This window comes from Anomaloglossus baeobatrachus, unplaced genomic scaffold (assembly GCF_048569485.1).
Source record: "Anomaloglossus baeobatrachus isolate aAnoBae1 unplaced genomic scaffold, aAnoBae1.hap1 Scaffold_3396, whole genome shotgun sequence".
In the NCBI taxonomy this organism is placed as follows: domain Eukaryota; kingdom Metazoa; phylum Chordata; class Amphibia; order Anura; family Aromobatidae; genus Anomaloglossus; species Anomaloglossus baeobatrachus.
Genome location: NW_027442768.1, coordinates 40,978 through 65,067, shown reverse-complemented (window position 1 = coordinate 65,067; position 24,090 = coordinate 40,978). Strand labels below are relative to the sequence as shown.

The following is a 24,090-nucleotide window of genomic DNA, read 5'->3' as shown; positions in this document are numbered from 1 at the left end:
CTCATAAAAGCGAGTTATGAGCCTCCATTTTAGTGTCACTTTAAAATATGGGACTACCCCTTTAAAAAGTAAACTCGATTTTTTACTTTTTAGGAAATAGCGCCACTCTTGGCCTTGGGCTGTGACCAGCATTGCTGCCTGACCTATCACATGGGCAGGGCTTGCTGCAGCACGTGGCAGACCATGGTCTACTGTGCATGGGACCCACTTGTCCCTGATGCCCAAAGCCTTTATGTTAACCCCTTAGATGCTGCTATTTGTGACAGCGGCATTTAAACAGTTGGAAATGTGGACCCGATGGTGTTGTCATGGCAGCCAGGGGTCTTCTGAAGGCCCCCGTGTCTGCCATGTTTAATAGGATATATTGTCATGGCAGCCAGGGGTTCTGAAGGCCCCCGTGTCCGCCATGTTTAATAGGAGATATTGTCATGGCAGCCAGGGGTTCTGAAGGCCCCCATGTCCGCCATGTTTTATAGGAGATGATGGCGTTGTCATGGCAGCCAGGGGTCTTTTGAAGGCCCCTATGTCCACCATGTTTTATAGATGATGGCGTTGTCATGGCAGCCAGGAGTCTTCTGAAGGCCCTTGTGTCCTCCATGTTTTTTAGGAGATGATGGCATTGACATGGCAGCCAGGGGTCTTCTAATGGCCCCCGTGTCCACCATGTTTTATAGGAGATGATGGCATTGTCATGGCAACCAGGAATCTTCTGAAGGCCCCTATGTCTGCCATGTTTTATAGGAGATGGCGGCGTTGTCATGGCAGCCAATAGTCTTCTGAAGTTCTTTGTGTCTGCCATGTTTTTAGGAGATGACGGCGTTGTCATGGCTGTCAGGGGTCTTCTGAAGGCCCCCATGTCCGCCATGTTTTATAGGAGATTACGGCATTGTCATGGCAGCCAGGAGTCTTCTGAAGGCCCCCGTGTCCGCCATGTTTTATAGGCGATAATGGCATTGTCATTGCAGCCAGTAGTCTTCTGAAGCCCCTTGTGTCTGCCATGTTTTTTAGGATATGAAAGTGTTATCATGGCAGCCAGGAGTCTTCTGAAGGCCCACGTGTCCGCCATTTATTATAGATGACGGCGTTGTCATGGCAGTCAGGAGTCTTCTGAAGGCCCCCGTGTCCGCCATGTTTTATAGATGACGGTGTTGTCATGGCAGTCAGGGGTCTTCTGAAGGCCCCCGTGTCCGCCATGTTTTATAGATGACGGCGTTGTCATGGCAGTCAGGGGTCTTCTGAAGGCCCCCGTGTCCGCCATGTTTTATAGATGACGGTGTTGTCATGGCAGCCAGGGGTCCTCTGAAGGCCCCCGTGTCCGCCATGTTTTCTAGGAGATGATGGCGTAGTCATGGCAGTCAGGGGTCTTCTGAAGGCCGCCGTGTCCGCCATCTTTTATAGGAGATTAGGAATTTTACACTATTACTCTATCATTACTATCTTGGAAGGCGAGAAGGAAAAATCAAAGGTGAAGAGCGGCCCCAGGGCCAAAGAGACCTGGCATTGGCCCTGCCCATGGGTAAGGGGCGGCATTGTACATAGGCACATGAAAACCAATAGAGACTGCCATGTTAGCGTGAACGACGGCTTCCTCGTTCCTCCTCCGCCTGGTGTAATAGACACGAGATATGACACCTGATGGCAGCAGATCCTCCATGTTTGTCATCTCTAACAATAGCCGGTATTACTCGTGTAACACGTTTGACCTGATTTATACCGCTCTGCGGATTACTTGTTTACCACCGTCACTAAATTATATGGTAAGCGGCCATATTGTGTCAATGAATCAGCATAGTTCAAATGTTTTTATTGTTAAGTGGAAACCATCAGCAAGCAGCTGTGGACAGATCCAGTATTCCTGTTAGGTGTATTCATCCGTATTTGGCATTTAGGAAATATAGCATGGCGAGGCCGGGTCAAGAGCAGGAGCAGCCTGGGAAAGCTGGGTGCCTACGACTGCACAGTGGGAAACATGACACATCTCCCCTCAAATCCTGCCCGCCCTGGTTGTGAAATCGAGATACTGGTGACTTTTTCTTAGTACTGGGAGAACTGGTCGAACACGTTGTTCCTGACGTAGACGAGGAAATGATCCCTAATCCCAGAGCCCTTTATACAGGGCAGGTCTGATCCCAGAGAGAATCCCGTCTATCCATTGATCCAGTGCAGCCTATGGTGACATCACACACCCAGCTTTCCTAGAATCCTGAACAGCACAGGGAAGTAGCCTGCTCCCCGGTCAGGTTCCCCGGGTAACTGGTGATAAATAGGTAACCGAGTATGGAGGAGATCTCCTGTACACAGCGCTTCTTATCTCTGCATATGCGCATTCCCCAGTGTTACGTCATGAGGTCATAGGCAACTGAACGACAGGTCACGACACCAAGCGGGACACCCACAGAACCTAGAGTATCCAGCAGGACACCCACAACATCCAGCGGGACACCCACAGCACCCAGTGTACCCAGCGGGACACCCACAGAACCTAGAGTATCCAGCAGGACAACCACAACATCCAGCGGGACACCCACAGCACCCAGTGTACCCAGCGGGACACCCACAGAACCTAGAGTATCCAGCAGGACAACCACAACATCCAGCGGGACACCCACAGCACCCAGTGTACCCAGCGGGACACCCACAGCACCCAGAGTATCCAGCGGGACACCCACAGAACCTAGAGTATCCAGCAGGACAACCACAACATCCAGCGGGACACCCACAGAACCTAGAGTATCCAGCAGGACACCCACAACATCCAGCGGGACACCCACAGCACCCAGTGTACCCAGCGGGACACCCACAGAACCTAGAGTATCCAGCAGGACAACCACAACATCCAGCGGGACACCCACAGCACCCAGTGTACCCAGCGGGACACCCACAGCACCCAGAGTATCCAGCGGGACACCCACAGAACCTAGAGTATCCAGCAGGACAACCACAACATCCAGCGGGACACCCACAGAACCTAGAGTATCCAGCAGGACACCCACAACATCCAGCGGGACACCCACAGCACCCAGTGTACCCAGCGGGACACCCACAGAACCTAGAGTATCCAGCAGGACAACCACAACATCCAGCGGGACACCCACAGAACCTAGAGTATCCAGCAGGACACCCACAACATCCAGCGGGACACCCACAGCACCCAGTGTACCCAGCGGGACACCCACAGAACCTAGAGTATCCAGCAGGACACCCACAACATCCAGCGGGACACCCACAGAACCTAGAGTATCCAGCAGGACACCCACAACATCCAGCGGGACACCCACAGCACCCAGTGTACCCAGCGGGACACCCACAGAACCTAGAGTATCCAGCAGGACACCCACAACATCCAGCGGGACACCCACAGCACCCAGTGTACCCAGCGGGACACCCACAGAACCTAGAGTATCCAGCAGGACAACCACAACATCCAGCGGGACACCCACAGAACCTAGAGTATCCAGCAGGACACCCACAACATCCAGCGGGACACCCACAGAACCTAGAGTATCCAGCAGGACAACCACAACATCCAGCGGGACACCCACAGAACCTAGAGTATCCAGCAGGACACCCACAACATCCAGCGGGACACCCACAGCACCCAGTGTACCCAGCGGGACACCCACAGAACCTAGAGTATCCAGCAGGACAACCACAACATCCAGCGGGACACCCACAGCACCCAGTGTACCCAGCGGGACACCCACAGCACCCAGAGTATCCAGCGGGACACCCACAGAACCTAGAGTATCCAGCAGGACAACCACAACATCCAGCGGGACACCCACAGAACCTAGAGTATCCAGCGGGACACCCACAACATCCAGCGGGACACCCACAGCACCCAGTGTACCCAGCGGGACACCCACAGAACCTAGAGTATCCAGCAGGACAACCACAACATCCAGCGGGACACCCACAGCACCCAGTGTACCCAGCGGGACACCCACAGCACCCAGAGTATCCAGCGGGACACCCACAGAACCTAGAGTATCCAGCAGGACACCCACAACATCCAGCGGGACACCCACAGAACCTAGAGTATCCAGCAGGACACCCACAACATCCAGCGGGACACCCACAGAAGCTAGAGTATCCAGCAGGACACCCACAACATCCAGCGGGACACCCACAGCACCCAGTGTACCCAGCGGGACACCCACAGAACCTAGAGTATCCAGCAGGACAACCACAACATCCAGCGGGACACCCACAGAACCTAGAGTATCCAGCAGGACACCCACAACATCCAGCGGGACACCCACAGCACCCAGTGTATCCAGCGGGACACCCACAGAACCTAGAGTATCCAGCAGGACAACCACAACATCCAGCGGGACACCCACAGCACCCAGTGTATCCAGCGGGACACCCACAGCACCCAGAGTATCCAGCGGGACACCCACAGAACCCAGAGTATCCGGTGGAACACCCACAACACTCAGCAGGACACCCACAGCACCCAGAGTACCCAGCAGGACACCCACAGAACCCAGAGTATCCGGTGGGACATCCACAGCACTCAGCAGGACACCCACTGCACCCAGAGTATCCAGCAGGACACCCACAGAACCCACAGCACCCAGAGTATCCAGTGGGACACCCACAGTACACAGCTGGACACCCACAGAAGCTAGAGTATCCAGCAGGACACCCACAACATCCAGCGGGACACCCACAGCACCCAGTGTACCCAGCGGGACACCCACAGCACCCAGAGTATCCAGCGGGACACCCACAGAACCCAGAGTATCCGGTGGAACACCCACAACACTCAGCAGGACACCCAGAGTACCCAGCAGGACACCCACAGAACCCAGAGTATCCAGTGGGACATCCACAGCACTCAGCAGGACACCCACTGCACCCAGAGTATCCAGCAGGACACACACAGAACCCACAACACCCAGAGTATCCAGTGGGACACCCACAGTACACAGCTGGACACCCACAGCACCTAGAGTATCCAGCAGGACACTAACAGCACCCTGCGGGACACCCACAGCACCCAGAGTATCCAGCAGGACACTCATAGTACCCAGTGGGAAACACACAGCACCTAGAGCACCCAGCGGGACACCTAGAGCACCCAGTGGGACACCCACAGAACTCAGAGTATCCGGTGGGACACCCACAGAACTCAGAGTATCCGGTGGGACACCCAAAGCACTCAGCAGTACACCCACAGCACCTTGCGGGACACCCACAGCACCCAGAGTATCCAGCGGGACACCCACAGAACCCAGAGTATCCGGCGGGACACCCACAGAACTCAGCAGTACACCCACAACACCTAGAGTATCCACCGGGACACCCACAGTACCCAGCGGGACATCCACAGAACACAGAGTATCCAGCTGGACACCCACAGTACACAGAGTACCCAGCAGGACACCCACAGCACCCAGAGTATGCAGCGGGGCACCCACATCACCCAGTGGGACATACACAGCACCCAGAGCACCCAGCGGGACACCGTCAGCACCCAGCGGGACACCAATAGCATCTAGAGTATCGAACGGAACACCCACAACATTCAGCGGGACACCTACCACACCCAGAGTCCTGTAGACTGTCAGCCCCCCAGAGCCGGGCTCTACCCCTGTGTACCAGTCTGACATTGTTAGTTTACTGTCATTTATATCTGTATTCTGTATGTAGCCCCCGTCACGTACAGCTCCAGGGAATCAATGGAGCTCTATAAATAAATAATAAGAATTTATTTTACAAATGGGAAAAAAGTGTCCAGTATTCACTGGCTGTGAATCAATAAATGAATGGATGGATGAATGAATGAATGAATGAATGAATGAATGAATGAAGGGATGGAGAGAGGAATGGATGGATGGATGGGTAGTTGGATGGATGGACGGATGGACGGATGGAGGGAGGAATGGATGACTAGATTGATGGATGGGTGGGTGGACGGACAGAGGGATGGGTGGGTCGATGGATGGATGGATGGATGAATGAATGGGGGAGTGGATGGATGGATGGATGGACGGACGGAGGAATGGATGGATGGATGGATGGATGGATGGATGGATGGATGGTTGGATGGATGGATGGGTGGTTGGATGGATGTGTGGATGGATGGATGAGTGAATGGGTGAGTGGATGGATGGATGGCCGGAGAAATGGACAAATGGATGGATGGACCTGATTTATGGGTGGATGGATGGATGAGTGAATGGGTGAGTGAATGGATGGACGGAGGAATGGACAGATAGATACATGGATGGATGGATGGATGGATGGGTGGTTGGGTGGTTGGATGGATGGATGGATGGGTGGTTGGATGGATGGATGGGTGGTTGGATGGATTTATGGATTTACCTGATTTATGGATGGATGGATAGATGGATGGATGGATGGATGGATGGATGGATGAATGAATGGGTGAGTGGATGGATGGATGGATGGATGGATGGACGGACGGACAGAGGAATGGATAGATTGATGGATGGATGGATGGATGGATGGATGGATGGATGGATGGACGGAGGATAGACAGATGGATGGATGGATGGGTGGTTGGATGGATGGGTGGTTGGATGGATGCATGGATGGATGGATAAGTGAATGGGTGATTGGATGGATGGATGGATGGATGGATGGACGGACGGAGGAATGGACAGGATGGATGGATGGAGGAATGGACAGATAGATGGATGGATGGATGGATGGATGGGTGGATGGATGGATGGTTGGATGGGTGGTTGGATGGATGCGTGGATGGATGGATGAGTGAATGGGTGAGTGGATGGATGGATGGCCAGAGAAATGGACAGATGGATGGATGGATGGATGGATGGATGGATGGATGGATGGGTGGTTGGATGGATTTATGGATTTACCTGATTTATGGATGGATGGATAGATGGATGGATGGATGAATGAATGGGTGAGTGGATGGATGGATGGACGGACAGAGGAATGGATAGATGGATGGATGGATGGATGGACGGAGGAATAGACAGATGGATGGATGGATGGGTGGTTGGATGGATGGGTGGTTGGATGGATGCGTGGATGGATGGATGAGTGAATGGGTGATTGGATGGATGGATGGACGGACGGAGGAATGGACAGGATGGATGGATGGAGGAATGGACAGATAGATGGATGGATGGATGGATGGATGGATGGGTGGTTGGATGGATTTATGGATTTACCTGATTTATGGATGGATGAATGGATGGATGAATGAATGAATAGGTGAGTGGATGGATGGATGGACGGACGGAGGAATGGACAGATGGATGGATGGATGGATGGATGGATGGAGGAATGGACAGATGGATGGGTGGTTGGATGGATGGGTAGTTGGATGGATGCGTGGATGGATGGATGAGTGAATGGGTGATTGGATGGATGGATGGATGGATGGATGGATGGATGGACGGAGGAATGGACAGATAGATGGATGGATGGATGGATGGATGGATGGATGGATAGATGGATGGATGGATGGATGTATGTCAGGCTATCTTACAGCTTCCAGGACTCCTACCATATTTGCCAGTGAGAATAGCGCAGTTTCAGACCCCATGGATTCCCCGGATCCTGACCCCGGTACATCTGGTGTTGCCCTTGTCATCTGCTATGTTTCTATTGACCTGTGAGACCCCCAGTCATGTCCTGGCATCCTGCATCTGTTGTGGAACTACAAGTCCCATGCTTGCTTCGTGCTCAGTGGCTGGTCGTCAGTGGCTGGTCGTCAGTGGCCGGTCCTCAGTGGCTGGTCCTCAGTGGCTGGTCGTCAGTGGCCGGTCCTCAGTGGCCGGTCGTCAGTGGCTGGTCCTTAGTGGCCGGTCGTCAGTGGCCGGTCCTCAGTGGCTGGTCGTCAGTGGCCGGTCCTCAGTGGCCGGTCCTCAGTGGCTGGTCCTCAGTGGCCGGTCGTCAGTGGCTGGTCCTCAGTGGCCGGTCCTCAGTGGCTGGTCGTCAGTGGCCGGTCGTCAGTGGCTGGTCGTCAGTGGCCGGTCCTTAGTGGCCGGTCGTCAGTGGCTGGTCGTCAGTGGCCGGTCCTCAGTGGCTGGTCGTCAGTGGCCGGTCGTCAGTGGCCGGTCGTTAGTGGCTGGTCCTCAGTGGCTGTGGGTGGACTCCTCAGAGCAGAGGCTCCGGCACAGTGTCTCCGGGGTGACTTTGGTGTCGCAGGCTCCTCCCTGGGGCTGTCTCTGCCTCTACCTGGTGACAGGTGCACCGCAGCCCAGAGCTCCTCTGCCCGGGCTCCAGCATGTCCCTCCCGGGCTCCGCTCCCGGAGACCCGCAGCCTGCCCTGTGGGTGATCACCGGCTCCCGCGGCTGGGATGGCTCCGGGAAGCTGGACATGGACGCGCCGTCTCCCTTCGCCGTGGAGTGGATCCCGGAGGACGCTCTGGCCGCTCTGTCCCTGGACAGCTCCAAGGAGGAGACCATCGATCTGGAGGATCTCTCATCGCCCGGACAGATCGAGGTGCAACAGGGACCTGTGGATTTCCCGGTGCCCGACACCTGCCGGGAGCACGGACACCGGCTGTCCCTGTTCTGCTGCCAGGAGCACAAGCTGATCTGCGCCCAGTGCAAGAGGCTGGGCCCCTGCCAAAGCCACCGGAGCAAGCCGGCGGAGGAGCGGGCATCCCAGCTACGGGTGAGTGGACCCTGCCACCCCTGCACTGCGGAGCTGTGCCCCCCATCCACCCCTGCCCTGCAGAGCTGTGCCCCCCCCATCCACCCCTGCCCTGCGGAGCTGTGCCCCCCATCCACCCCTGCCCTGCGGAGCTGTGCCCCCCCATCCACCCCTGCCCTGCGGAGCTGTGCCCCCCCATCCACCCCTGCCCTGCAGAGCTGTGCCCCCCCCATCCACCCCTGCCCTGCGGAGCTGTGCCCCCCCCATCCACCCCTGCCCTGCGGAGCTGTGCCCCCCCATCCACCCCTGCCCTGCGGAGCAGTGCCCCCCCATCCACCCCTGCCCTGCGGAGCTGTGCCCCCCCATCCACCCCTGCCCTGCGGAGCTGTGCCCCCCCCATCCACCCCTGCCCTGCGGAGCAGTGCCCCACCATCCACCCCTGCCCTGCAGAGCAGTGCCCCCCCCATCCACCCCTGCCCTGCGGAGCTGTGCCCCCCCCATCCACCCCTGCCCTGCGGAGCAGTGCCCCCCCATCCACCTCTGCCCTGCGGAGCTGTGCCCCCTCATCCACCCCTGCCCTGCAGAGCTGTGCCCCCCCATCCACCCCTGCCCTACGGAGCTGAGCCCCCTCATCCACCCCTGCCCTGCGGAGCTGTGCCCCCCCATCCACCCCTGCCCTGCGGAGCTGTGCCCCCCCATCCACCCCTTCCCTGCGTAGCTATGCCCCCCCATTCACCCCTGCCCTGCGGAACTGTGCCCCCCCATCCACCCCTGCCCTGCGGAGCTGTGCCCCCCCCCATCCACCCCTGCCCTTCGGAGCTGTGCCCCCCTATCCACCCCTGCCCTGCGGAGCTGTGCCCCCCTCATCCTCCCCTGCCCTGCGGAGCTGTGCCCCCCCATTCACCCCTGCCCTGCGGAGCTATGCCCCCCATTCACCCCTGCCCTGCGGAGCTGTGCCCCCCATCCACCCCTGCCCTGCGGAGCTATGCCCCCCATCCACTCTGCCCTGCGGAGCTGTACCCCTCTGATGCCCCCCTACAGTAGAGAGCTGTATCCCCCCGCACCCCACCTGCAGTGCAGACCTGTGCCCCAACGATGGACTGCCCTGCAGAGTTGTGCCCCCTATGCCACCCTGCCCTGCAGAGCTGTGCCCCTCTATCCCTCCTGTAGTGCAAAGCTGTGCCCCTCTGATGCCCCCTGCAGTAGAGAGTTGTACTCCCCCCGCACCCCACCTGCAGTGCAGAACTGTGCCCCCTATGCCACCCCGACCCACGTAGCTCTGCACCTCTGATGCCCCCTGCAGTAGAGAGCTGTGCCCCTCCTGTCCCCCACTGCAGTGCAGACCTGAGCCCCTACGAAACCACCCTGCTCTGCGTAGTTGTGCCCCTCTGATGCCCCCTTTAGTAAAAAGCTGTGCCTCCCATTACCTCCTGCAATGCAGACCTGGGCCCCTCTGATGCCCCCTGCCCTGTAGAGCTGTGCCACCTATCTCCCCTGTAGTGCAGAGCTGTGCCCCTCCAATGCCCCCTGCCCTGCAGAGCTGTGCCCCCTACAGTGCAGACCTGTACCCCTCTGATGCCCCCTGCAATGCAGACCTGTGCCCCTCTGATCCTCCCTGCCCTGTAGAGCTGTGCCTCTCTGATGCCCCCCTTGTGAGCAGAGCTGTGCCCCTCCACTACCCCCCCCCCCACAGTGCAGAGCTGTGCCCCTCTGAGGCCCCCCTGCAGTGCAGAGCTGTGCCCCTCTGATACCCCCTGCAATGCAGACCTGTGCCCCTCTGATCCTCCCTGCCCTGTAGAGCTGTGCCTCTCTGATGCCCCCCTTGTGAGCAGAGCTGTGCCCCTCCACTACCCCCCCCCCCCCCCCACAGTGCAGAGCTGTGCCCCTCTGAGGCCCCCCTGCAGTGCAGAGCTGTGCCCCTCTGATACCCCCTGCAATGCAGACCTGGGCCCCTCTGATCCTCCCTGCCCTGTAGAGCTGTGCCTCTCTGATGCCCCCCTTGTGAGCAGAGCTGTGCCCCTCCACTACCCCCCCCCCCCCTGCAGTGCAGTCGGCCATCCTAGGGTTAAAGCTGGAGCAGCCTTGTGTGCAGCAGCAGGAGGAGGGGAGCGAGTGCAGCAGAGACCTGACTCATTGCAGCAGAAGGAAGGATTGTGTACATGATTATCTCTGTGCCAAGCGACCAATCACATCTGCCAGCCCGTGCCAGCGGAGGGGGCGACTGCACCTGGGACGCGGGGGGAGGTTTTGCAGGATACCTAAGTTTAGGTTTTATCCTTTCCCTGGGAAAGCTGGGTGACATCCCATATGCTTATCGATTTGGATGCCAGATTTCCCAGATGTGCCCTTCAGGAGTGCGGGAAAGTGCTAAAATCCGCATCAAAACCTGATCCTGTGAACAGTCCCTGGGAGAGGACGGAGGACATAGAGACAATAGGGGGAGAAAGAAGAAGAAGAGAGGAAGGAAAGGAGGAGAGGAAAGAAAGGAAGAAGAGGAAAAAGATGAAGAGAGGAAGAAGAGGAACGGAAGGAAGAAAAAGTAAGAGAGAAAGGTGAGGAAAGAGAGGAAGAAGAGAAAAGAGAGGAAGAAGAGGAAAGAGGAAGAAGAGGAGAGAGAGGAAGAGGAGGAGAGAGAGGAAGAAGAGGAAAGAGAGGAAGAAGAGGAGAGAGAGGAAGAGGAGGAGAGAGAGGAAGAGGAAGAAAGAGAGGAAGAAGAGGAAAGAGAGGAAAAAGAGGAAAGAGAGGAAAAAGAGGAAAGAGAGGAAAAAGAGGAAAGAGAGGAAAAAGAGGAAAGAGAGGAAGAAGAGAAAAGAGAGGAAGAAGAGAAAAGAGGAAGAAGAGGAAAGAGGAAGAAGAGGAAAGAGGAAGAAGAGGAAAGAGGAAAGAGAGGAAGAAGAGGAGAGAGAGGAAGAGGAGGAGAGAGAGGAGAGAGAGGAAGAGGAGGAGAGAGAGGAAGAAGAGGAAAGAGGAGAGAGAGGAAGAAGAGGAGAGAGAGGAAGAGGAGGAGAGAGAGGAAGAGGAGGAGAGAGAGGAAGAAGAGGAGAGAGAGGAAGAAGAGGAGAGAGAGGAAGAAGAGGAAAGAGGAAGAAGAGGAGAGAGAGAAAGAGGAGGAGAGAGAGGAAGAAGAGGAAAGAGAGGAAGAAGAGGAAAGAGAGGAAGAAGAAGAAAGAGAGGAAGAGGAGGAAAAAGAGGAAGAGGAGTAAAGAGAGGAAGAAGAGGAAACAGAGGAAGAGGAGGAAAGAGAGGAAAAATAGGAAAGAGGAAGAAAAGGAAAGAGAGGAAGAGGAGGAAAGAGAGGAAGAAGAGGAAAGAAAGGAAGAAGAGGAAAGAGAGGAAGAGGAGGAAAGAGAGGAAGAAGAGGAAAGAGAGGAAGAAGAGGAGAGAGAGGAAGAAGAGGAAAGAGGAGAGAGAGGAAGAAGAGGAGAGAGAGGAAGAAGAGGAAAGAAAGGAAGAAGAGGAGAGAGGAAGAAGAAGAGAGAGGAAGAAGAGGAGAGAGAGGAAGAAGAGGAGAGAAAGGAAGAAGAGGAGAGAGGAAGACGAGGAGAGAGAGGAAGAAGAGAAGAGAGAGGAAGAAGAGGAGAGAGAGGAAGAAGAGGAGAGAGAGGAAGAGGAGGAAAGAGAGGAAGAGGAGGAAAGAGAGCAAGAGGAGGAAAGAGAGGAAGATGAGGAAAGAGAAGAAGAGGAGGAAAGAGAGGAAGAAGAGGAAAGAGAGGAAGAAGAGGAGAGAGGAAGAGGAGGAAAGAGAGGAAGAAGAGGAAAGAGAGGAAGAGGAAGAAAGAGGAAGAAGAGGAGAGAGAGGAAGAGGAGGAATGAGAGGAAAAAGAGGAAAGAGAGGAAGAAGAGGAAAGAGAGGAAAAATTGAAAAGAGAGGAAGAAGAGGAAAGAGAGGAAGAAGAGGAAAGAGAAGAAGAAGAGGAGAGAGAGGAAGAAGAGGAAACAGGAGAGAGAGAGGAAGAAGAGGAAAGAGAGGAAAAGGAGGAGAGAGAGGAAGAAGAGGAGAGAGAGGAAGAAGAGGAGAGAGAGGAAGAGGAGGAAAGAGAGGATGAAGAGGAGAGAGAGGAAGAGGAGGAAAGAGAGGAAGAAGAGGAAAGAGAGGAAGAAGAAAGAGAGGAAGAGGAGGAAAGAGAGGAAGAAGAGGAAAGAGGAAAAAGTGGAAAGAGAGGAAGAAGAGGAAAGAGAGGAAGAGGAGGAAAGAGAGGAAGAAGAGGAAAGAGAGGAAGAGGAGGAAAGAGAGGAAGAAGAGGAAAGAGAGGAAGAGGAGGAAAGAGAGGAAGAAGAGGAAAGAGAGGAAGAGGAGGAAAGAGAGGAAGAAGAGGAAAGAGAGGAAGAGGAGGAAAGAGAGGAAGAGGAGGAAAGAGAGGAAGAGGAGGAAAGAGAAGAAGGAAAGGAAGGAGAGGAAAAAGAGGAAGAAAATGCAGGAAGGAAAGGAAGAAAAAGTAATAGAGGAAAGTGAGGAAGAAGAGGAAAGGGAGGAAGCAAAGGAGGAGAGGAAGAAGAGGAATGTGGCAGATTTCCCGCCCGCACACTTGCTATTTCCCTGGTGCCAGTGCTGGTGACACGAGCCGCCTCCACACCGACACCGTGCCCTGCACGTTTTACAAATACCATGCTGAACCCGTGATGGGGGTAGATATAGGCAGCAATGACAACAGTGCCCCCATAACAGTGCCTGCCCTCAAATTCGTCATAGCCACAGTGTCCCCATAATAGTGACTGTTTCAAATTTCTCCATAACAGTGGCTGCCATAATAGCCCCCATCACAGGTACATATATAATCTAATCCATAATAGTGACGACCAGAATTTGCTCTATAAATTACATCCATAGTGCCTCAATAACAGTGACATCCATTATCTCCCCCATAACAATGACATCCACAATGCTCCCAATACAGAGACCACTGTGCCCTATTACCATACATGTCCTCAAAATGATTACAGCCAAAGTGTCCCCATAACAGTGACAGCCACAAATTCCTTTATAACAGTGCCTGCCATAATAGCCCCATAACAGTGACATCCATTATCTCCCCCATAACAATGAAATCTATATAATCTCCGCATACCAGTTACAGACACAGTGCCCTATAATAGTGACAGACAGTGCCCCCATAACAGTGACAATATTCCCTATATAATAGTCACAACCACAGTACCCCCAAAATAGTGATAGCTAGCCGAAAGGCTGACAAAACAGTGATTGTCAGTGCCCCCAGAACAGTAACTATCAGTGTCACCATTAATGTGACATCTACAGTGTCCTCAAAACAGTGACAGCAGATGCCCTCCATAACAATGACTTTCACAATGCCCCCATAACCATGACAACAGTGCCTCCATAACATTGACCATCTGAGTGACCCCATAATAGTGAAAGCCGCAGTGTCCCACCACTGTGACCACGTGCTCTCATAGTAGTGACACCCGCACTCATAACAGTGACACCTGCAGCGCCCCGCTATAGTGACCATGTTCCCACATAACAGTGACACCCGCAGCGCCCCGCTATAGTGACCATGTTCCCTCATAACAGTGACAGCTGCAGCGCCCCGCTATAGTGACCATGTTCCCTCATAACAGTGACAGCTGCAGTGCCCCGCTATAGTGACCATGTTCCCTCATAACAGTGACAGCTGCAGCGCCCCGCTATAGTGACCATGTTCCCTCATAACAGTGACAGCTGCAGTGCCCCGCTATAGTGACCATGTTCCCTCATAACAGTGACAGCTGCAGCGCCCCGCTATAGTGACCATGTTCCCTCATAACAGTGACAGCTGCAGTGCCCCGCTATAGTGACCATGTTCCCTCATAACAGTGACAGCTGCAGCGCCCCGCTATAGTGACCATGTTCCCTCATAACAGTGACAGCTGCAGTGCCCCGCTATAGTGACCATGTTCCCTCATAACAGTGACATCTGCAGCGCCCCGCTATAGTGACCATGTTCCCTCATAACAGTGACACCTGCAGCGCCCCGCTATAGTGACCATGTTCCCTCATAACAGTGACAGCTGCAGCGCCCCGCTATAGTGACCATGTTCCCTCATAACAGTGACAGCTGCAGCGCCCCGCTATAGTGACCATGTTCCCTCATAACAGTGACACCTGCAGCGCCCCATAACAGTGACACCCGCAGCGCCCTGCCACTGTGACCACGTGCTCTCATAGTAGTGACACCCGCACTCATAACAGTGACACCTGCAGCGCCCCGCTATAGTGACCATGTTCCCTCATAACAGTGACAGCTGCAGTGCCCCGCCACAGTGACCATGTTCCCCCATAACAGTGACACCCGCAGCGCCCCGCTATAGTGACCATGTTCCCTCATAACAGTGACACCCGCAGCGCCCTGCCACAGTGACCACGTGTCCTCATATCAGTGACACCTGCAATGCCCCATAACAGTGACACCCGCAGCGCCCTGCCACAGTGACCACGTGCCCTCATAGCAGTGACACCTGCAATGCCCCATAACAGTGACACCCGCAGCGCCCCGCCACAGTGACCACGTGCCCTCATAGCATTCACAGCCACAGTGCCCCACTAGAGTGACCAGGTGCCCCCATAGCAGTGACACCCGCAGCGCCATGCCACAGTGCCCTTATAGCAGTGACACCACCCTGTCACCAGAGCGGGAATAGTCTGTGTCCCCATAACAATGCTGATTTACTACAATGAGCATCCTGACAACAGGGAAGAGCTGGGGAATTCTTGGGTTGTCAGACCCCTCGCGGTCGCCATGACTCTGCCCTGAGATGAGGGGATTTCTCGCTCCCGTAAGACCAGTCCTGCGGCTTGTGACTAAGAATAGAGTCAGACATGTCTGTGTCCTCCCTGGTTTAGTGCGATCTATTGTTCCCTGGTATCAGCCATTCCAGGATGGGCAGACACTGACTGCAGTGTTTTCTCTAGTCGGACTAGTCTAGAAAAAGGGTTTCGGGCCTTGTAAAGTTCTGTTGTCCCCCTGGTGCCATCAGAAATGAAAGGAAGGCCAAAATGGTGAAACCCTACAGACAGGAGTTAGGAGGAGTTCCCCTTTAAATGGGGTAATCTTCTCAGTTATCTCCAGCCGGAGACGGATCCGCGGCCTCTCATCATGGCCGCCTCGGACGACAATACCACATTCTCTACATCCTGGCCGCACACAATGGCCGCCTTTATCCCCGGCCTGAATCCTTGGCTCCTGGAGATCAGGGCAGAGAACACCTCAGGATCTGGTTACCGTCCTCGGCCAGAGAGGGATCTCTGCATACAGCGCCTCGTACCTCAGCTGCCAGCCCTGACACCGGCCCTCGTCACAGTGTATCAGACCGTCCTCGTCAGGGTTTGGCTCCTCTGTTTCCATTCACTGACAGCAAGCAGTGTGTGGCGTATATACGTCCTGTATTGATCGCACCACCGACGTCACTAATGAAACGTTTCATCCTCAGAACAAGATCGTCGATCAATGCGAAAAGCTGCAGCTCCAAACAGCGGGAATAGAGAAGTATCTGAGCGACGCGCTGCCGGCCAAGACCCCACGAGTGGCGGTAACTATATCCTCAGGTCACAGCATATATAAGCCGTGTACAGGACGGTAACTGGGCAGCATGAGGGGGACGGGCTCACTATCCCACCAGTGGAAATCCCAATATTATCCACTCTGAAAGTATCAGAGACCTGAAATAAGAGTATATTGTAGGATGCACTTTCATCTATAGCTACATTCTGTATTATACTCCAGAGCTGCACTCACTATTCTGCTGGTGCAGTCACTGTGTACATACATTACATTACTGATCCTGAGTTACCTCCAGTATTATACTCCAGAGCTGCACTCACTATTCTGCTGGTGCAGTCACTGTGTACATACATTACATTACTGATCCTGAGTTACATCCTGTATTATACTCCAGAGCTGCACTCACTATTCTGCTGGTGCAGTTACTGTGTACATACATTACATTACTGATCCTGAGTTACCTCCTGTATTATACTCCAGAGCTGCACTCACTATTCTGCTGGTGCAGTCACTGTGTACATACATTATATTACTGATCCGGAGTTACCTCCTGTATTATACCCCAGAGCTGCACTCACTATTCTGCTGGTGCAGTCACTGTGTACATACATTACATTACTGATCCTGAGTTACCTGCTATATTATCCTCCAGAGCTGCACTCACTATTCTGCTGGTGCAGTCACTGTGTACATACATTACATTACTGATCCGGAGTTATATCTTGTATTATACTCCAGAGCTGCACTCACTATTCTGCTAGAACCTGTAAAATGATGACATGTCCAGAACTTCAATTAAGTTAGTGTACAGCATAGAAGCAGAGCATGCTGGGAGATTTTAGCTCTGAATCCTGCAGAATTGTGAATGCAGCTGTGGAGTCACATTACCCTCCATGTTACAGAGCACGGCCCGGACAGCTCGGGAGATGATCATACAGAGGCTGAATTTCATCCGCACGATGTGTGACAACGAGGAGCAGCGGCTGCTGGAGGAGATCCACGCGGAGGAGGAGCGGGCGCAGCAGGGGATCCTCACCCAGAGAGCCCACTGGACGGAGGCCACCAAGAAGCTGTCCGCCATCCGGAGCTACCTGGTGGACATGCTGACCAAGATGGACGACCTCAGCCTCATCGTGCGTAACATTCTGCATTATCGGATTCCGGATTATTGGAATTTTATATATTTTTTTTATTTTATTCTCACTTTTTTTCTGTTTTTTTCTCCTCTCAGGTCTCTGAAAATAAAATGGAGGACAGGTCAGTGCATTTACCCAACCCTAATAATGCAACCGCGCCCAGCTCCTCTGCAGACCTATGTGTCTCCATGGTAACAGACTACAAACAATCCCCCTGTAGTCGGATTTTGCAGTTACCCTCTCTAGAGATACTTTGGTAACCTTACGTCCATTATAAATAATATCGGGGGCAGATAGGAGGCAGTGTGACTGTAGGATCTGACCGCTCGGGGCTGTTTGTGGTCTGTTACCATGGAGATACATAGATCTGCATTGGAGCTGTAAACTGAAAACAGTAGAGGATTTTTTGTTATTTCTCACTGTGGCGGTTGATTTTATGAGCAATATATGGCGGTCTGATGACGCGTGTGTCTTCTCCTTGTAGAACAGAGGAAGCAGAAGGAATTCTGGAGCCACAGGAGTCGGAAAAGTTAAATTTTAACATGAATTGTTGTCAGAGTCCATTACTGAACAGATTGTGGGCGCTGTCTGTCCTCTGCTACACCTCCGGTCAGTATAAGACACTGATATACAGTATATTCCTCCCTGTCCTCTGCTACACCTCCGGTCAGTATAAGACACTGATATACAGTATATTCCTCCCTGTCCTCTGCTACACCTCCGGTCAGTATAAGACACTGATATACAGTATATTCCTCCCCTGTCCTCTGCTACACCTCCAGTCAGTATAGGACACTGATATACAGTATATTCCTCCCCTGTCCTCTGCTACACCTCCGGTCAGTATAGGACACTGATATACAGTATATTCCTCCCCTGTCCTCTGCTACACCTCCGGTCAATATAAGACACTGATATACAGTATATTCTTCCCCTGTCCTCTGCTACACCTCCGGTCAGTATAAGACACTGATATACAGTATATTCCTCCCCTGTCCTCTGCTACACCTCCGGTCAGTATAGGACACTGATATACAGTATATTCCTCCCCTGTCCTCTGCTACACCTCCGGTCAATATAAGACACTGATATACAGTATATTCTTCCCCTGTCCTCTGCTACACCTCCGGTCAGTATAGGACACTGATATACAGTATATTCCTCTCCTGTCCTCTGCTACACCTCCGGTCAGTATAAGACACTGATATACAGTATATTCCTCCCCTGTGCTCTGCTACACCTCCGGTCAGTATAGGACACTGATATACAGTATATTCTTCCCCTGTCCTCTGCTACACCTCCGGTCAATATAAGACACTGATATACAGTATATTCTTCCCCTGTCCTCTGCTACACCTCCGGTCAATATAAGACACTGATATACAGTATATTCTTCCCCTGTCCTCTGCTACACCTCCGGTCAATATAAGACACTGATATACAGTATATTCTTCCCATGTCCTCCTGCTACACCTCCAGTCAGTATAAGACACTACACCTTAATTTATCCTCTTCCCATGTCCTCTGCTACACCTCCAGTCAGTATAAATTTATCCTCTTTATCCTCTTCCCTTGTCCTCTGCTACACCTCCGGTCAGTATAAGACACTGCACATTTATATACAGTATATTCTTCCCCTGTCCTCTGCTACACCTCCGGTCAGTATAAGACACTGTACATTTATATACAGTATATTCTTCCCTTGTCCTCCTGCTACACCTCCGGTCAGTATAAGACACTACACATTTATATACAGTATATTCTTCCCTTGCCCTCTGCTACACCTCCGGTCAGTATAAAACACTGCACATTTATATACAGTATATTCTTCCCCTGTCCTCTGCTACACCTCCGGTCAGTATAAGACACTGCACATTTATATACAGTATATTCTTCCCCTGTCCTCTGCTACGTCTCCGGTCAGTATAAGACACTACACCTTAATTTATCCTCCTCTCATGCCCTCTGCTACACCTCCAGTCAGTATAAGACACTGCACATTTATATACAGTATATTCTTCCTCTGTCCTCTGCTACACCTCCGGTCAGTATAAGATACTACACCTTAATTTATTCTCTTCCCTTGTCCTCTGCTACACCTCCAGTCAGTATAAGACACTGCACATTTATATACATTATATTCTTCCTCTGTCCTCTGCTACACCTCCGGTCAGTATAAGGCACTACACATTTATATACAGTATATTCTTCCTCTGTCCTCTGCTACACCTCCGGTCAGTATAAGACACTGCACATTTATATACATTATATTCTTCCTCTGTCCTCTGCTACACCTCCAGTCAGTATAAGGCACTACACTTTTATATACAGTATATTCTTCCCCTGTCTTCCTGCTACACCTCCGGTCAGTATAAGGCACTACACATTTATATACAGTATATTCTTCCTCTGTCTTCCTGCTACACCTCCGGTCAGTATAAGACACTACACATTTATATACAGTATATTCTTCCCCTGTCCTCTGCTACACCTCCGGTCAGTATAAGGCACTACACATTTATATACAGTATATTCTTCCCCTGTCTTCCTGCTACACCTCCGGTCAGTATAAGGCACTACACATTTATATACATTATATTCTTCCCCTGTCCTCTGCTACACCTCCGGTCAGTATAAGACACTACACATTTATATACAGTATATTCTTCCCCTGTCCTCTGCTACACCTCCGGTCAGTATAAGACACTACACATTTATATACAGTATATTCTTCCCCTGTCCTCTGCTACACCTCCGGTCAGTATAAGGCACTACACATTTATATACAGTATATTCTTCCCCTGTCCTCTGCTACACCTCCGGTCAGTATAAGACACTACACATTTATATACAGTATATTCTTCCCCTGTCCTCCTGCTACACCTCCGGTCAGTATAAGACACTACACATTTATATACAGTATATTCTTCCTCTGTCCTCTGCTACAGCTCCAGTCAGTATAAGACACTACACCTTAATTTATCCTCTTCCCTTGTCCTCTGCTACACCTCCGGTCAGTATAAGACCCTGCACAGTTATATACAGTATACTCTTTTTCTGTCCTCCTGCTACACCTCAGGTCAGTATAAGGCACTACACATTTATATACAGTATATTCTTCCCCTGTCCTCCTGCTACACCTCCGGTCAGTATAAGACACTACACATTTATATACAGTATATTCTTCCTCTGTCCTCTGCTACAGCTCCAGTCAGTATAAGACACTACACCTTAATTTATCCTCTTCCCTTGTCCTCTGCTACACCTCCGGTCAGTATAAGACCCTGCACAGTTATATACAGTATACTCTTTTTCTGTCCTCCTGCTACACCTCAGGTCAGTATAAGGCACTACACATTTATATACAGTATATTCATCCCCTGTCCTCCTGCTACACCTCTGGTCAGTATCAGACACTACACATTTATATACAGTATATTCTTTTTCTGCCTTCCTGCTACACCTCAGGTCAGTATAAGACACTACACAGTTTTATACAGGGTATCCTTCTTCTTTCCTCTGCTACACCTCCGGTAAGTATAACACACTGCACATTTATATACAGTATATTATTCCCCTGTCCTCTGCTACACTTCCGGTCATTATAAGACAATATTTTCTTCTGTCCTCCTCTACTCCTCCTGTCAGTATGAGACTCTTTACCTTTTTCTTCTCCACTGACTGTCCTCTACTACATCGGTAGACACCTCATAACCTCTCAGGATGATGGGACATGCGTCTTTTTACTTTTCAGCTTGTGAAAGCCTCACGTTTGATGAGAAGACCATGAGCCCCTTACTCACCTTGACAGAAAACAATAGCCTTAAGTTCTCCCTAAAGAAAGTAAAGGACTATCCGGACGGACGTGAAAGATTCGACCACTGGCCCAACTGCTTGGCAGTAGAGTCCTTCCAGAAGGGAGTCCACATGTGGAAGGTTAATGTGGAGACGTGCGGCGCTTACAAGCTCGGCGTCACCTACAGATCTATCGCACGTAAAGGCTCGGGCAATGACGCCAGGCTCGGCTATAACCCGGTGTCCTGGATCTTCTCCCGCTACGACAAAGACTTCCGCTTTTCTCACGACTCTCAGCATCACCCGGTAGAACTTCTCAAGAGTCCCAAACAGGTCGGCATCTTGGTGGACATGGACGCCGGAGAGCTGATCTTCTTCGACCCTTTTTCGTGCATCATCTTGTACAGCCACCAGGCGAAGTTCTCCGCTCCGATCTGTCCAGTGTTTGCAGTGGCCGATGAGAGTATTAGTCTTGAGAAGTGATGAAGATGGAGGCGTCCTCCTTATTTATGAAGAGACTGGAGATTTTTATATGTCTGTGAGGTTGTTACATATGTAAAGAAGAACTCCACCTTGGGTTGCCGGCCCTTACCTGGCTGGAGATGGGTGGTCGGCCATGGTTCATTGGTGCCTTTGTTGCCTATGTTAGGTCTAGAGAGTGACACGTGGGATCTGAAGTAGGGGGTCCCACAAGTAAAGTGCACTAAGGCCATAATGGACGCCATCATTGAAGAAACAGCACCAGTCATGTCCACAGCTTGTGTCTAACATCACAACCATATGATTTTGGCTGAGCCGCAATACCAGGCACAACCTATGGATAAGAGTGGCGCTATTGAGTTAAAGGGAAAACACTTTTATCTATTAATGATCTGACAGAAGGTAACATAGCCGGTGAGGTGATGAGCTGTTCATAGGTCCAGCTTCTGACACCCATGATATTGCCCTGGTAAGCCATGTCTGGCCACAGATGTAGTACTTGTTGTGGCCATTCATATGAACATCTTAAAGGGATCCTCCACCCTGGTCTGAAAAGTGACTGTACATTTCTCATGTATAATCCCCCTACCTGGCGTCCTCCGTGTAGCACCTTACTGCCTCAGCCGCAACCTTCCCCACACTCCCCCGGCCATCCATGTGTGCTGCTGCCTCCTATGGCACTATGTTTTTAAGGCACCCTCCCATTAGGGGAGGTGCCTGGGTAACGCCTGGAGGTAGTTATTTAGTCTCCAGTCTGCTACCTAGCTAGTTATCAGGTCCTGAGCTCCTGTCCCATTATCCCTGTGTCCGTCTCCAGTACCTGCCTTCCCATACCTGTCTGTCCCTGCCATGCACACCATTCCTGTCCAGCCTGTTTCAGCCACACCGCCTGTACCCATCTATACTTGTGTCTGTCACCTGTCCTGGGGTCAGCTGCCACAATTCCGGTCACTGGCCTGGGAGCGGTACCTGACGTTCGCATCGTGGCGGGCACTTATTTAAGCTCCTCCCAATAAGGCATAATCCCAGGTCCCCCCTGTAGTTCAGTGGGTCCACTATACCGTTCACTGAATCTACACCGGATGCAAGCGTTACACTCCGTTTGTTTCCCGTTGCCTCCTTTCCTTAGATCGGATTTCCATCCCTCCCAGATCCAAGATGGCATGCGGTACGTCTAAACCACGCCTCCTCTGTACCATTGGATATGAAAGGCAATGGGGGGAGTGGCATAGACTTACCGCATGCTTCCCATTACCACTGGATATGAAAGGCAGAGGGGGAGTGGCATAGACTTACCACGTGCTCCCCATTACCACTGGATATGAAAGGCAGAGGGGGAGTGGCATAGACTTACCGCGTGCTCCCCATTACCACTGGATATGAAAGGCAGAGTGGGAGTGGCATAGACTTACCGCGTGCTCCCCATTACCATTGGATATGAAAGGCAGAGGGGGAGTGGCATAGACTTACCGCGTGCTCCCCATTACCATTGGATATGAAAGGCAAAGGGGGGAGTGGCATAGACTTACCACGTGCTCCCCATTACCACTGGATATGAAAGGCAGAGGGGGAGTGGCATAGACTTACCGCGTGCTCCCCATTACCACTGGATATGAAAGGCAGAAGGGGAGTGGCATAGACTTACCGCGTGCTCCCCATTACCACTGGATATGAAAGGCAGAAGGGAAGTGGCATAGACTTACCGCGTGCTCCCCATTACCACTGGATATGAAAGGCAGAAGGGGAGTGGCATAGACTTACCGCGTGCTCCCCATTACCACTGGATATGAAAGGCAGAGGGGGAGTTTCATAGACTTACCGCATGCTCCCCATTACCACTGGATATGAAAGGCAGAGGAGGCGTGGTTTAGACTTACCGCATGCTTCACATAGCATCTATGCAGAGGAGGGGCAAACGGTGGAAGCCAGGTAGGATGACGGTACAATTTTTATTTTTGGGATAGAGGGTCCCTTTAAGTCCTGCAAAGTGGAGCATTTTTCCATTCTGGCTAATTAAGAATGGGGGCCCAAACGAGGACCCCATTCCATGATTAGCATTGTAATACGGACTCATAATTGGCCATAGAAAATTCTGTGGATCTCCAATCTGATTGCATGTTAATGGCGTTGGTAGATGGCGGTGGAATATATTTCTGAAGCCGTGGGCAATCTATCCTCCATTTCTCAAAGAGCTGGAGCCACAGACACATGGGTGGATACTGAGTGTGCTAATTAGAATACCGGTAGGGCTCATTTGCATGTTTAATTAGAAAGTTTTTGCACCTCTCTCTCTTATATACAGTATATATGACTATTTTTTAAATCCACTTTTGCCTTTGAAAACTTAAGACTGTGAATCCTGTAAAATATAAATATTCCGGATGATTGTGTAAAGATTCAGATGTAGAATTCTAGAAATTCTAAGTATATTTGCACAAAATTTATAAAAACTGGCATAATGTAATGTAAATTATAATCTTATATTAAACAGAACCAATCACTTTTCCATTAATTTGTAATCTTTGGTGTAAATCCCGCCGTTCTCCTGAATCCGGCGATGTTTTTCTTTTCTTTC

General features: G+C 51.9%; 1 protein-coding gene across 2 annotated transcripts; it reads left to right on the top strand.

Annotated features, from left to right (window-relative positions):
* The first annotated feature begins 8,181 nt into the window (after positions 1 to 8,181).
* On the top strand, positions 8,182 to 24,011 carry BSPRY (B-box and SPRY domain containing). Of its 2 annotated transcripts, none has more exons than XM_075332479.1 (6): positions 8,182 to 8,626; positions 16,034 to 16,132; positions 17,007 to 17,237; positions 17,336 to 17,361; positions 17,725 to 17,849; positions 20,995 to 24,011. In XM_075332479.1, the coding sequence occupies exons 1-6, from the start codon at positions 8,234 to 8,236 to the stop codon at positions 21,516 to 21,518; spliced, it is 1,398 nt and encodes a 465-aa protein (XP_075188594.1). In that variant the 5' UTR covers positions 8,182 to 8,233; the 3' UTR covers positions 21,519 to 24,011. The 2 variants fall into 2 exon arrangements, with proteins under 2 accessions (XP_075188594.1, XP_075188595.1); XM_075332480.1 differs by lacking the exon at positions 8,182 to 8,626 and adding an exon at positions 15,624 to 15,927.
* Positions 24,012 to 24,090: the final 79 nt, after the last annotated feature.